General features: G+C 39.0%; 2 protein-coding genes across 2 annotated transcripts; both read right to left on the bottom strand.

Annotated features, from left to right (window-relative positions):
• Nucleotides 1-800: 800 nt before the first annotated feature.
• Nucleotides 801-4760, bottom strand: LOC112463106 (tetra-peptide repeat homeobox protein 1-like). The gene is made up of 2 exons (XM_025029298.1): nucleotides 2308-4760; nucleotides 801-1434 (listed from the first exon to the last, which is right to left on the bottom strand). Exons 1-2 carry the CDS (start codon nucleotides 2627-2629, stop codon nucleotides 1274-1276), a joined length of 483 nt encoding a protein of 160 aa, XP_024885066.1. The 5' UTR covers nucleotides 2630-4760; the 3' UTR covers nucleotides 801-1273.
• A 5020-nt stretch (nucleotides 4761-9780) lies between these two features.
• LOC112463107 (cuticle protein 64-like) lies at nucleotides 9781-11621 on the bottom strand. The gene is made up of 3 exons (XM_025029299.1): nucleotides 11596-11621; nucleotides 10755-11190; nucleotides 9781-10413 (listed from the first exon to the last, which is right to left on the bottom strand). The coding sequence occupies exons 1-3, from the start codon at nucleotides 11605-11607 to the stop codon at nucleotides 10160-10162; spliced, it is 702 nt and encodes a 233-aa protein (XP_024885067.1). The 5' UTR covers nucleotides 11608-11621; the 3' UTR covers nucleotides 9781-10159.
• Nucleotides 11622-13601: the final 1980 nt, after the last annotated feature.

Here is a 13601-nt window from a genome sequence, read left to right as displayed (position 1 = left end):
AATCTATAGTGCGATGTAATCTATTCTAAACTCAATTAAAAAACTAAAGAATCTTGAAAGGAGTCAGTATCACTTTATCGACAACATGTATCATTAATCTTGCTATTATTAACATACGCCACATGTTTACTCACACCTCTTGTATTTTGCCATACAACAGTGCCTTCAAAGGTTTCAATCTGGTGCATTTTTATAAAAATTTATACCTACTTATTACACAAGAATATATTTTTCTAAGCGATGGTTGAGCTGGTGTTTTTGAGATGGTAATGCGCGCGTGGACGCGTGGATATTGCCATAATTTTTGCGGCCACAAGCGCTAGATAGAAAACACGAGCGTGCCCGGACGGTGATGCGCCGGCATCGTTATAACACAGCGTCTTGCATTCTGACCGTGATTAAAAATGGAGATTAAAGATCCGGAATGCGCAGAATGTCACGCGAATGTGCATTGAGAAAACGAGACGAAAAGGGAAATGCTTCGATATCCGCGCGATCACCCATTCCTTTTACGCGGGAGAATATGCGGCTGATTGGTATGGCGTTGAGCCAATTTCCAACAATTACCGGAGAAGGTGGACGGGTATCATTGCGCAATAGAAACATTGGCACCAATGACGGCACAATGGACCGCGAAATAGAGGCCGTTGACCGGCCGCACCAAGCCCTATTGGCTGCTAAGAAGATATTATACACGTCAAAACAATTATGGATTCTGGTCGCTCGCATTTTACTCGTTTACAAATACTGTCGCACACAATGAGCTCTCAAGAGAATCGGAAATGGTTACGGTTCTTTATTAACATTAACTCTTATTTAATCATTACATGACATTTCATTACATGGCAGCATCTCTGTAAAAAGATATCGACCATATCCCGTTATGCCCCGGAGAGCTCTACATGAAATTAAAAAATGTTATTTCTTCATAATTACTTCTTTTTAATGTTTAGAAAAACGTTTTCTTTTAGAGACACTAGAGTTCAATATATCGTGAATATATATATATAAATTTATATAAACTAACTATTAGAAGTGCATGTAGGAAGATGTAACAGGCAAAAAGTTTTGTTCCAGAAGTGCCATGCGTTTATTATTATTATAATATTAACATTATATGTATGAAACTTTATGTTATATACACATATAAGAAATATGATGATGGGAAATATGCCGAATAACGAAAATTGTGATGCAGATCGTGATCGAGATTGCGGGTATCTGAGAGATCAGTCGCGAAGGTCCTTAGTTCATATTGCCGGGGTGATGTAAATTACCAGTGTCCAGACGCATATCCACGAACGATACCGCCTAATCCACCGTGTCCAGCAGCAATACTGCCGGATGGGCCAGCAATCAGAGCTGGTGCTGCGATAGGTCCGGCGAGAGCCGCTGGACCTACAGCAGGACCAGCAAGAACTGCTCCATAAGGACCTAAAAAATACAGAGAACCAGCTTATACATTTGAAGTACGTACAACAAGCGACTTGAGCATTTTCAATGTTCCATATATAAAAAATTAATTTCTTGAGCAAAAACTTTTTATATGTATATTCAAATTCACAAATTCAAAACAAACAAATAATTATTTTGATCCACTTTGTATAATTGTGATTATAAAATATAATATAGAGATAAAATTTTAAAGCTAAAATTCAGTGATATTGTTTGAATAATTAGCATAAAACATATTTAAAAAATTTGAAGATGAAGTTAGAAAGTCCGAATTAAATCTGCTTATCATTATAAAGCAGTATTATCGAGTTAAGAAATTACAAAACAATTTTCTAGATTGAATAGTGGATTTTTCGTAATTTTTACAGAATCAAAAAAGATCAACATTAAAATCTGAATTATTATAGAGTAATAAACGCTGGCAATATGTTACATTAGAACGACGTAACGATTGTTCGCTAACAATAGCCCTAGTAAGTAAGATAAAATATGCATTGCAGTTTGTCGGTTAATTATTAAAATCATGTTCATACAGCACACACGCACAATACCGTCAATACCGTCATATATTAAACTGCTCACATGTTTCAAGTGTTTTTGAAATTTTTGAAATAAAGCCTCTTTAACGAGGAATGATTAATAATAAGGAGTTTTTGCAATACCGTCTTTCAGATACCGTAACCGTATCTGAATTGTTCAGATACATTCACTATGTATGAGATACATAGACACAACAATTGAGATACGGTTACCGTGTCTGAAAGACGGTATTGCAAAAACTCCCTAATATCTGTAACGTTATCTCACAGTTCACTAGCGTTTGCTTGATAATAACAATTGATTGTAACTTACCGTAAGCAGGCCATCCCAAAGCTGGTGCCGCATAGCCAAGAGCCGGGCCGACCACTGCCGCATGCCCAGCGACGCTACCGGAAACGACCGACGGTCCAGCTACAGCACCAGTGACGACAGCACCACCATCGACCGCTCCGGATATGCGCGCGGGTCCAACCACCGGACCGGCAAGTGCGGACGGTCCATTAATGGGACCTGTAAGAGCCGCGGGTCCTAGAATCGGTCCGGCTAACGCGGCACCGTGGCCCAAGTAGCCTGACGGCGCCGCGGTTGCCACCGACAGAGCCGCTACGAGGAGAATCGCGACCAGGGAGCACATAACGAAAAGGGGAGTAATCGGTGGTTGCTGCTACAAAATTTGCCTCGGTGGCTGAGGTGGATGTGGCTGTCATCGACCGGTGTCCATCACTCTTTTATAGGGGCATTGTCTCCCCGTCGGGCCCCAACCCGTACGCTCCCGCCAACCCCAAGGGCGGGGCATAGGACACACCAAACATTCTCCGCGAGCTGAGGTGACGTTTCGACGATTTATCAGCGTTAAGTGTCAGTTCACCGTGTAGTGACACTAGAGTACACCTAACGTCTCACCTCGCTGCAAGTCAAGTTATGCGGCTCGAGGGTCACGCTGCTCTATTTTAACGCATCCGTTTATGGTCTCGCGCGTTACATTGGTCTTGGTCTATTCGCGCAATCGGCAGCAGCAACAACAATAGATCAGATCGATATCTTGATATAATATTTACTCCTAGCTCACTAAGCGAACAATCATAGATGTGATTGACATTAAAGCTTGTTCAAAAGCAAATGACAGAATTTATCTAAACAATGTGCTGCATTGATTTCTAAATCTTATTATTTCATCTGCTTCTTCGTAAAAACGTATATCATAAATGATAAAGAGAGCACTGCGCGAAAAAAATTATCAACGACTATCGTAATGTATTATTTATTATGCAACATCAATATGTACTTCGTAATAGCCGTCGAAGATCGTTAAAGGATAAGATGACTACTTATCGCGAGTCCTCCAGTCATCAACGACCTTGAAACTAAAGACGATTCGCGTATCCTATCGCGTGTCCTCTTCCTGCTTTCTCTCAGCTCGTAGGCAGGCACGTGTCTGTCGCCATTAGACGATTACGTTGCGCATTGTATTGTGCATTCGTATAGGCGAGGCACGGGTTGCATTGCCCACGCGTCATCCAAGCTTAGCAGATTGTCGCCAGGAATGAGGGCTCCATTGTTGTCGGATATGAGTGTACGTGCCCAGCCACGCGACCATACCATCAAGTTCGTGGCAGATCGCAGACGCGGTGCCCAGGGATCGTTTGCAGTGCCATTATCGGACGTCATACACAGGCTCCCGAACGTAAAAATGACTGCTGATTGAGCAATACGGAAACTCTTTCACCAGCTTTTTCCATCGTCATTCCGTCTGTCGAATGGTAAATTTGAAAGAACTGCATCTGCTGTGTTTGAACGTGAAAAATACAATAAACGCAAAAGTTTATTAACTTGGATATCTCGTCAATTCCCTCCATCGTGATTTCTTTCTTCTCGAGGAAACGGGAAATGCATTGTGTTCCTTATGTTATGACGTAGATCAGCGATCTACAAAGTTTCTCGGTTACAAAACCATTTTTACACGAGTGGAATTTGGCGAGGCTCCAGCAACGTATTTTTCCGGAATCGTTTTAGTTTTTGTTAATCAAACGTGACATTGTAATCCTCAAAAAAATTGTACAAAAATGTATTTTTATCCGTTCTATTTGTTATAATGTAATTCATCATTGCGTTACTTTTGTAATTGTACTCGAGCATTGCATCATTATTATTCTCGTATAGAATCTGTAAACTAATTCCACAAAGTTACACGTTACTGTGTTTACATATATGGGATGTTATTGGGTATGGCATATACGGTTCTCTACTTAGTTATCAAAGCATATCCGAAATGCGAGCGGCCAAGTAAATTTTTGTCCGCACATGCGTATGTACGTTGATATCCTCTGTAAATGGTTTACAATTACAAAGCACGAAACGTGACATGAAGGGATTATCAAAGTTGCTTAAGCGTACATATTGCGTGCATTAATCGATTATTATTCGGCTAATGGTACGAACGTGCAGTCGGCTACAATGTTACACGTTTTCAACATGGTGATCACTATCGCTATATTTATTTAGCTTTGTACATCATCAATCACCGAGCACTGTCAAGTGAGTTCTACTTCAAGCAGCGTAGAAGGTGATGGCTTATCGTTCATTGTGAAAATTTTCAATGTGCACGAGATTCAGATTGATCGTTCGTGAGATCAAATTACTCGTCTGCCAAACGCAACAGATCGCTCTATTCTGTCTTGTCAAATCGTCACTTTTCTCTTCCTCTTTTATTTATAGATACATTATTTTATACCTGTAGACCTATTTTATTTACATTTTAATTCCACTTTGTAGCGACATATATATTGTATCATTCCTAATATCAGCAATGATATAAAATCAAATGTGTCAAATAAAGATCAAAAGTAACATCGGCATGATTACTTTAACACGATTCGTTACGCACTAATTATTTTTTATCGATTTTTCTGCACAACCTTCGACCGCACTTTCCCCGTGACATTAAACCATGCAGTTCATTATAGCACTGATTTACAATACCATTCAAGGAGATCTCTCCCTTCCATCTCCGGGTGAACACAATCGCGACAGCGTATCGCCAATAAACATCACGTCGCGAAGGTGATAAAATAAACTTCTTAGATCGTAGTTCACCCCTACTCGTTTGGGCGCGGTCGCTGTATCCGACTCGGTTCGAGGTTGCATCGCAACCGCGTATGTCAATCCGATTGAGATCGAACTTTCTTTCTTTTCTCTCTCTTTTTTTTTTTAAACCTTGTCACACGGGTCTAGAACGATTGAGTCCCGCCTTGTCCCGTCATCGCAAGTTCGCCCGTCGTATCCCGGCTATAAAAGCTTACTTAGCATCAGCTTGCACGGCAATGTTCCTCTGTGATGGCTGATGGAAAGACGTTGCGTCGCTAATCTTGACATTCTCCGTCGTCATCGATGGAGACCCGCTATCGGTGGTCAATCGGCTACGTGGCATTAATGAGAGCGGAAAAGAATTCGATATCGATGGGATCGAGAGGCATGAAGCAGCGACGGTCCCGCGCAGCTATCAGAATTTTCCGGTAAAGAGACTCGCCCGACTTGATGCTTAAAATATTTACAATTCAGGTGAGTCGTATCTTCACGAAGAGCATAAACATGCTGAGGCATATAGTGTAACATACAGTAGACATTTGACGGGCGTATACATTTCCACGCGATTTAAAAGTTTCACATTTTCATGAAATTTCATTGAAAAACATACGCGCACTGAAAAACATTTTGCTCTTTGAACGATAAATTCGAAATTTATGTAAAAAAAAATAATATTTACAAATTAATAATAGAAAAGTGGCGTGATAAAAGTGGTTCATATTTTAATATTTTCAATTTTCAACTATGCACTGTGGCGGAGATTGCTTTACTCGATAATTAAAAAATAATTATTTCGCGTTACAAACCTCCCAGAAAAATTATTTGAGTGCAATATTCATAACAAAATCACGTAACAAAAATCACGTAATGAGTTCGACAGGAAAAAGTTTGTTGAAATATTAATTGCTACAAGTATACTTTGCGTAGTATTTTCAATAGATGGATTCTAAAATTTTTTATGCAAAAGTTTTTAATTTTGCAATTAAATATATGTATAAATATTGCGATTTTTTATCTCACGTTTTTCAAAAATTAATACATTCTTTTTAACTCTCTTCGTAGGCATTCAAAATGAAGTGCGTCGCTCGCGGATCTACGTTCCGAAACTATTACGACTGTCGAAGGATTTATTGATCGACCTTGCGCGATCTACAGTAGCTCTTTACGGTTCGGCCTATTAACGATCTTTCACACACACCCTATTCGCCTCATTATTATCGGCCACGCCTCACGCCATTTTCGCGTAGTCGTTGTATAATAATGCAAAGGAGGAGAGACAGAGGAGGAGGAAGAGAAAGAAAGAAAGAGAGAGAGAGAGAGAGAGAGAGAGAGAGAGAGGGGAGGGGAGGGGACGAAGAGAGAATGAGTTTGCCAAGAGAAAACAATCTGGCTTTCTTGCCTTATGTTCTCCCCAGATCGATCTCCGCAGGAATGCCACCGGTATCCGGTAGCTGACGACGATCGGTCTCGGTCGTAACTCTGACCCCGCGACAAGACTCGTGATTTATGGCGGCAACAAAGACGAATTCACACGCGGGAACTGTCGTTTTCAAACCCTTATAAATGCGTTTCGCAGAAAGCGTGAATATAATGACGTTTTATCAGGGTTGCTAGACATATAGTCGATACGTATTACATATTACATATGACGGGTCCATTCAACTACACGCAAATTGCAAGAACTAGTTTACTTACCTTCCTTGATAGCTTCCAATTCGATACGTTACAATTACGAATATTTAACAGTGTTTAATTACTTATTTGCATATCATACAATATTAATATTAGTTGTAAATTTAAATATATTTATGAATAATATTCAATAAAATTTGATTACTTTTTTCAAGAATTTTTTTAAGAGATCGAATTTGGTAGTTTCTTTTTTACAATATATTCATGAGAAATATTTTACTCCTTAACATGAAAATTCAGAGAAACCGAAAAGTTTTCGTTCGTCGAATAGAAGATGCATTATGTATTTAATTTTTTATAAAGCAAAGCCGCGAGTATGTTAAGAAAAAAAGTTGGCGGTTTTTTCAGCCACTCTGTGTAAAAACTTATCTACCTCATTAATTTAGTTTAAGTTTATTATGAAATGCTTTCTTACCTCCAATTTAAGCAAAATAACTTACAAATTATGTATAATTACGTTATCTCTCTCTCTCTCTCTCTCTCTCTCTTTTAGTTAACTAATAGATTTAAACAGTTTACTAGTATAATGTAATCAATGTGTTTAAATTGTAATGCACTTAAAAATATGAACGCATATAATTGATCAAAATTCCATATAAATATAAAATAAAATGTAAACTTTCTCAAACCAATAAAATAATTTAGAAATAGTAAAAGATGAGATTAGTTATAGTTAATTTTAAAATATCTCGTTTGGATGCATGTCTTGCGTTTTCTTCATTTTTATTAAATGCAATATTATTTGCAATATCTAAATATAAAAGTTCATTATATAAAAAGTATTAAAGGAATTCACATTTGCACGTAATAATTGTTCACGTTCTTAGAATATCATTTTTGTCATTCTTCGATAACTACGCTTGCTGCCACAATATTATTAAGCGAATCTTAGAAGCTCAATCACTAATTGGAACAATATCTTCCCACGCTTACAATCACTCGTCAACTTGTACCGCCTGCGAGCGATGTGGGTGTTACGGACGCCCGCCAATTCACGATCGATTATCGCCCACCCATTGTCGACGCATAACAGCAATTAACGTCCTTGCGCGTTATTCGCGTGTCCGTCGTGAAAACACACAGCGCGGCCTGTTGCCCGACCCATTTCTTATTCCGTTTGCTCGCGGACGGTGGGCGGCCGATAACAAGTGGGTGACCTTTCGGAATTTGCGAGGGTTCGGTGCATTCTCACAATGCATGCACAGCTACCATCGCGATGATGAAACGCACGGGATTACGTAGTCGCGTCGCCGCTATCTCAGCCGAGACGTGGCTCGGGCCACGATTTTCCCATAAAGGCGAAGGCCACGCTCGAGCGGAGCGTCGCTCGATATTCCGCTCTGAGAGTGCTCGCCGCGCGAACAAAGCCGCGGGTTATATCATTTTCCGATAGCAATTTGTTGTGGAAAAAAAAGGGGAGGACAAAGACGCGGGACACACGCAAATCCGAGATTAAATATCCATGTGACGATCCGGTGATTGTAAATCGTTATACGATAAATTACGCGCACGTAATAGATACCATAAATCGCGTTTCATACTCGGATTTGTGCAAAATCCTGTATAAATTGTGCTCGCTAGAGAGATGCGACGATACTCAAATTTATGTCGAATATCTTTTTCTATATTTTTCGCTCGTGATTTTCATTACGCGATCTTCGAGTGCACAAAAAAATTATAGATGGGCCGTATAAAAATTGTACATTTTATTCTGGTACGAAAAATCATGCAATCACCGATCATTAATAAAACAGGGATTATTTTAACATACATATGTTCCAATGGATTGTTGTAGTGTACATCGTAGTACATAATGTATAATCTCAATGTACAATATTACAAATCAGTTTTACACCGTTAAGTGGATATTGAGTTATCGATGAAATTGCCCCGGATAGCAATAGAATTTCGAATTTACATCAATGTTTTACAGACCACTGTATCTGGTTTTCTTTCTGACCGTGACTTTTCATGTTCAGCTTATGAGTGGCGAGCCACGTCGAGTCACGCTCGCGACGACCTTACTCTTTACATCGGCAACGATCATTACGCGTTGCATTAAGGCACGCATTTACGTCGGATATCTGTGTCAGATTCCTCAATTATAAGCTCCTTGCGTTTAGCGAGCGTGCTTGCCGGATACCACGAGTGATCTATTATCGAGTGATACGAATCGGTGCCGCTGATATAACGACCTGGTCGAACAATACGTGACGTGAAACGTGCAGCCGTTCTGATAAACGTAATGAAGTACGAACGGTCGTTACATGTCGCTATTTCTATATGTTACACTGGAAAATTATAACGAAACAGGCTAGATAAGCGCAAGTACAGAGAAAGAAGCGTAACAAAGAATTTTAGACTAAACGGGTCGCGTTGGACGGAATAGTAGCATAAACTATGAGCAAAAATCAGAAAAGATGATGAATTTCTACAGATTCCAGTTAATTATGTAAACTACATTCACTTACTTACCATTGTTAATGTTAGATTAAAGCATGCTAAAATCGGATTAGTGGCAAAATATTAAATATTCTGCGCGATTTTATCTTATCTTTACAATTTATAAATTACATTTTAATTTTATTGAAATATAAATGTGTATTTTGTGCACGATGTTAATTTGCAATAAATTACCTTTTACATATTTTTTCTTGTAGAAAACGATAATAGTTTGTCCAAGTGGTAAACGATTATTCAAGACTTATTTCATTTATTGTATATAATTGTGCTGTATTACCTATTGTTTTCATCATAGATAATTTGAGCTTTGCTAATAGAAGAGAAAGTTAGATTAGTTAATCAAATTGCCACGGCAGTTCGCATAAGATAATTGACTTGACTTTTAAAACCAATGGTTGATCCAAGGCTTCTGCACGATTGTCCACCGGAGAATTTCGGAGAATGTCTCCTATAATTGTACAATCCGGTTTAATCGTTTGTGAATAATAGCGTTTATAAAGTCTGTTAGATTTAAGGATATATAATACAAAAACAATATGTCGCGTATAATATACGGTAAGATACGTGTGAATTTAATAAGAGATCAAAATTGATGAGATGCACCAAGCAATACATTATATGTATATACATATTTAAATAATGCTCTCTGGGTTATTTTATATTGCACAAATATCTTTCTTTTATAAAGAAGAATGAATTTATTCCATTCGTACAGAAACAATGAAAATATGCGCGCGCCATGAACCGAGAGCACCGAGCGCGACGAGCGTCGTCGTGTTACAGCAATTTTAGATCTCCGTAATACTTCTTCAATCTCTCTTAGAAAATCACGGGAGGGAACGGTATTATATTTTCGATCCGACGAGATGATTCAGAGAGATTTTTCCCTCTTTTTTTTTGCGTTTCGCAGACGGCTGTGCGCGCGTTACCAGTGGCCGTGGCCGTGGCCGGCATGGATAGCGGCACCGTAACCGCTTCCGTGGGCCGTAATCTTTCCGGAAGGGCCGGCAATCACCACCGAACCGGCGTGCGGTCCAGAAACAGCCGCGCTTCCGGAATGAGGTCCAGCCAGAACTGCACCGTGGGTAGCCGGTCCGGCAACAACCACTCCGTGTCCTCCGTGACCGCCGGCGTATCCCGCATAGCCGTAAGCAGGAGCAGCCGCGTATCCGTAACCGCCTGCAAATAACCAGAGAAAAATAAATATTAGCGAAAAATAAATATTGGAGAAAATAAATATTAGAGATGGGGAATCTCTCAATACGTACAGTTTAATACTTTCAAGAATGCAAAAATAAACTCTAAAAATAACTCTTTTTAACTGTATAGTAAACTTTCTAAAAAATTACTCCAAAAATTGCTTTATGCACAGTATTATGCAATCTGACCAATTTCTTCAAGTTGTTTCTATACTTTAGATCATTACTCATTTTTAAGCTAGAATCTTTTTTGCAATCTGCTTATCGTCAAGAGTTCTTTTTCTTTCACGCGACAACTTTATAATCAGTTATATTACTTACCATAATTACCGCCATAGGCACCTCCATAGCTACCTCCGTAGCCATCTCCATAGCCACCGTCGTACGGACCACCGTAGCCTTCCACGTGCGCCGGACCAGCGACCGACGCGGTCACAACAGCTGGTCCAGCAACGGCGCCCGACACGTGAGTAGGACCGGCCATCGATCCGGCCAAACGAGCCGGGCCTATCGCCGGACCGGAAACAGCGGTGGCACCCACGTGTGGACCCGCGACACTCGCCGCCCCAAGGAACGGTCCAGTAACAGCGACTCCATGCCCGCCGTAGCCTATACCCCCGTAAGCTCCGTAAGCCCCGTGAGCACCGTAAGCTCCATGGCCACCACCGTAATATCCGTGACCGCCCAAGAGAGCTTCTCGTCGCTCACGAGAAAGAGGTGCCGCAGCAACGATGGCGCACAGAGCAAACGAAACGAACTGGAGATGAAGAATTTCAATTCGAGGTGAGTTTAGCAATAAACTTACGTAGCTCTTATAGCTCGATATAATACAACACCAAGTGTTTTTTACACATAAACGACAGAAATTTTGAAAAATACGTTCCATAATATTTAACTTTGAAGCTATATATTTATTGTACGACGATCAAGCAGCGAGGCAGATCACGGAACTCCCGCGCGATAAAATGATTCGGTTATCATACTTCTTGCCTAACTCTTCGACAGGAACGAACTATATATTCGCAACGCGAGTTTGTCACTTTATGTCACTTCATCGTTCCGCTGAAAGAGCAGCGGTCCGATTGCGGCACGTTGATTGTTCGGGTAACAAAAGAAAGAAAGACAGGAGCGCGCACTTCCGACCGTCAGGATGAATACTTACGAGGGTCTTCATCGTGTCGACCGGCGATTGCTTGAATGTGCCTACGGCCGACTTCGGCGGACTTTATATACGTCTCCTAGGATCTCTCCGACCGCGCCCCCGCGCCTGATCCCTTCAAATCATATCCGTTGACGATGTTAGCCTCTCGTTCATTGTGTAAGAAGGTCACCATCCGGCACACCTACCCCACCTTTGGACATGGACCCCCCCTTACATGACCTTCGCCGGGAAACTCTTGGCTCAGAAATTTCAGAAACAACCTCCTTTGTCTGATCTGTACGTACTAGACTTTGCTGACTAGCGCTTTATAACGCAATTGTGAACGCTACGTTCAATTATCTTGCAATACTTTGAGATTCGGAATTTATGAAAGTATAAAAGATTCTCCTCAGCTCGCTGTTTTTTCTACGGTCAGAATATATTTTAAATTGATTTATGTATGTAGGATATTTTGTAATTTAATGATTTCTAGAGATTGAAATAATCTAAAAGAGCATCTAAATATTTTTTTATTTTTAGAAATATCATTGAGGATAAAATTGCGCAATTCTAATTAATTTTTCTTTTCTAATCTTCTTTTGAAGTCCATACAACTTCACTCTTAAACAATATTTCTTTACCTTTACAAGCAACAAGGAGATATTTTATCTCTTTAGATGCTGCATTCTGAATATGCATGTTTATGTACCGTTGAAATATGAGTCTCTTACATTTTTCTTCTTCAAGAAAACATGTGCATCTAGTGACTTTCACATCTTTTTAAAAAGTCTTTTTCCCCTTTAACGTGCAAAAACGTTGAATAATAAATATAGAAACAAATATATAATCTCAGTAAATTCTCACATTTTTTTCTCGTAATTGCACATGTTAATCACCTGTATACAGTCGTACGACCCAGTTTATCCTTTCAAATTGCGTTGGTTTGCAGTGGAATCTCGTGCATTGTGTAAGATTAGCATTTGACACACCCACCCTTGACTCATCGAATGACTGCCACGGACGAAACCCTGGGAAAAAGTTAAAATGAGTTCATTCGGCGCTCGAGTTTCGAAAAATATTTCTCTCTCTCGCGTAAAGTTCGCTATCTACTAATTTCCATCTCTATGCGCGGAAGGTAAATGGTGGCGAAAGTTAGTTTTCATCAGAAGATATCAGATATCACACATTTTGGTAAACAAGTTCTTTGAAGCTCTTCGACCCACACTACTTTAAAGGAAAAAATTTTTAGAGATCGTTATAAGTTCACGAAATCTTTTTAACATCATAACAAGCACAAATATAATCGATATGTATTTATACAATTTTACAATTTTTAATACAATTTTACAGGGTTTTCTTGCTTTAGGAAATCTGTCTATATATAATAACTATATTTTACTAAATTATTTTATCATTACTTTAATTACATCATAATTATATTTTACTAGAAGCGAGTTTGCAGCAATTATAATATAATATATATCTTAATTTATTCTCCACAATATTCACGCATTACACATATAATTGTATTGTAGAAACAAAAACAAATATACACGTCACCACATGTAACAAATTATTTTAATCATTTAATGAGAGAATTTTATTGAGAAAAAAGTAATTTAATTTTTAGCGAATTGAGAGTGATAAACTTCTTTGAAGAATTTGCTACTTAGATTTTTCAAATCTCAGTTGCGTGACCACATAGCAGGATAGGTCAATCGAGCGATTAAGTAATTCAAGAGAAGGGCAACCGAGCGCCTTAACCCCGAAGATTACAAATTACACAGAGGGGTTTGGTAACCTCGTCAACAATTCCTCGTAGTACATATAAAGTCAAAAGACTTATACATGAATGTTAACATAACAAATGTTGAAATATATCACTAATAGATGCAACAATACATAGATGTGACAAAGTATAAGAAATTGATTTTATATATGTATATATATATTTTTTTCATAAACGAATCTCAATGCACACATTTCAGAAAAATATCAAGGAAATGATTCTTTTTTTTTTTAATTCA

Source organism: Temnothorax curvispinosus, unplaced genomic scaffold, assembly GCF_003070985.1.
Source record: "Temnothorax curvispinosus isolate PA1 unplaced genomic scaffold, ASM307098v1 QBEX01013028.1, whole genome shotgun sequence".
Classification (NCBI taxonomy): Eukaryota; Metazoa; Arthropoda; class Insecta; order Hymenoptera; family Formicidae; genus Temnothorax; species Temnothorax curvispinosus.
This window is presented reverse-complemented; position numbering and strand designations above follow the sequence as displayed.

Coding starts and splice junctions, on each gene's coding strand:
- LOC112463106 (XM_025029298.1), bottom strand. CDS start 2,629: ATGTGCTCCCTGGTCGCGATTCTCCTCGTAGCGGCTCTGTCGGTGGCA. Junction 1,435..2,307: donor TTTGGGATGGCCTGCTTACG/GTAAGTTACAAT, acceptor TGTATTTTTTAG/GTCCTTATGGAGCAGTTCTT.
- LOC112463107 (XM_025029299.1), bottom strand. Junction 10,414..10,754: donor TGCCTATGGCGGTAATTATG/GTAAGTAATATA, acceptor GGTTATTTGCAG/GCGGTTACGGATACGCGGCT.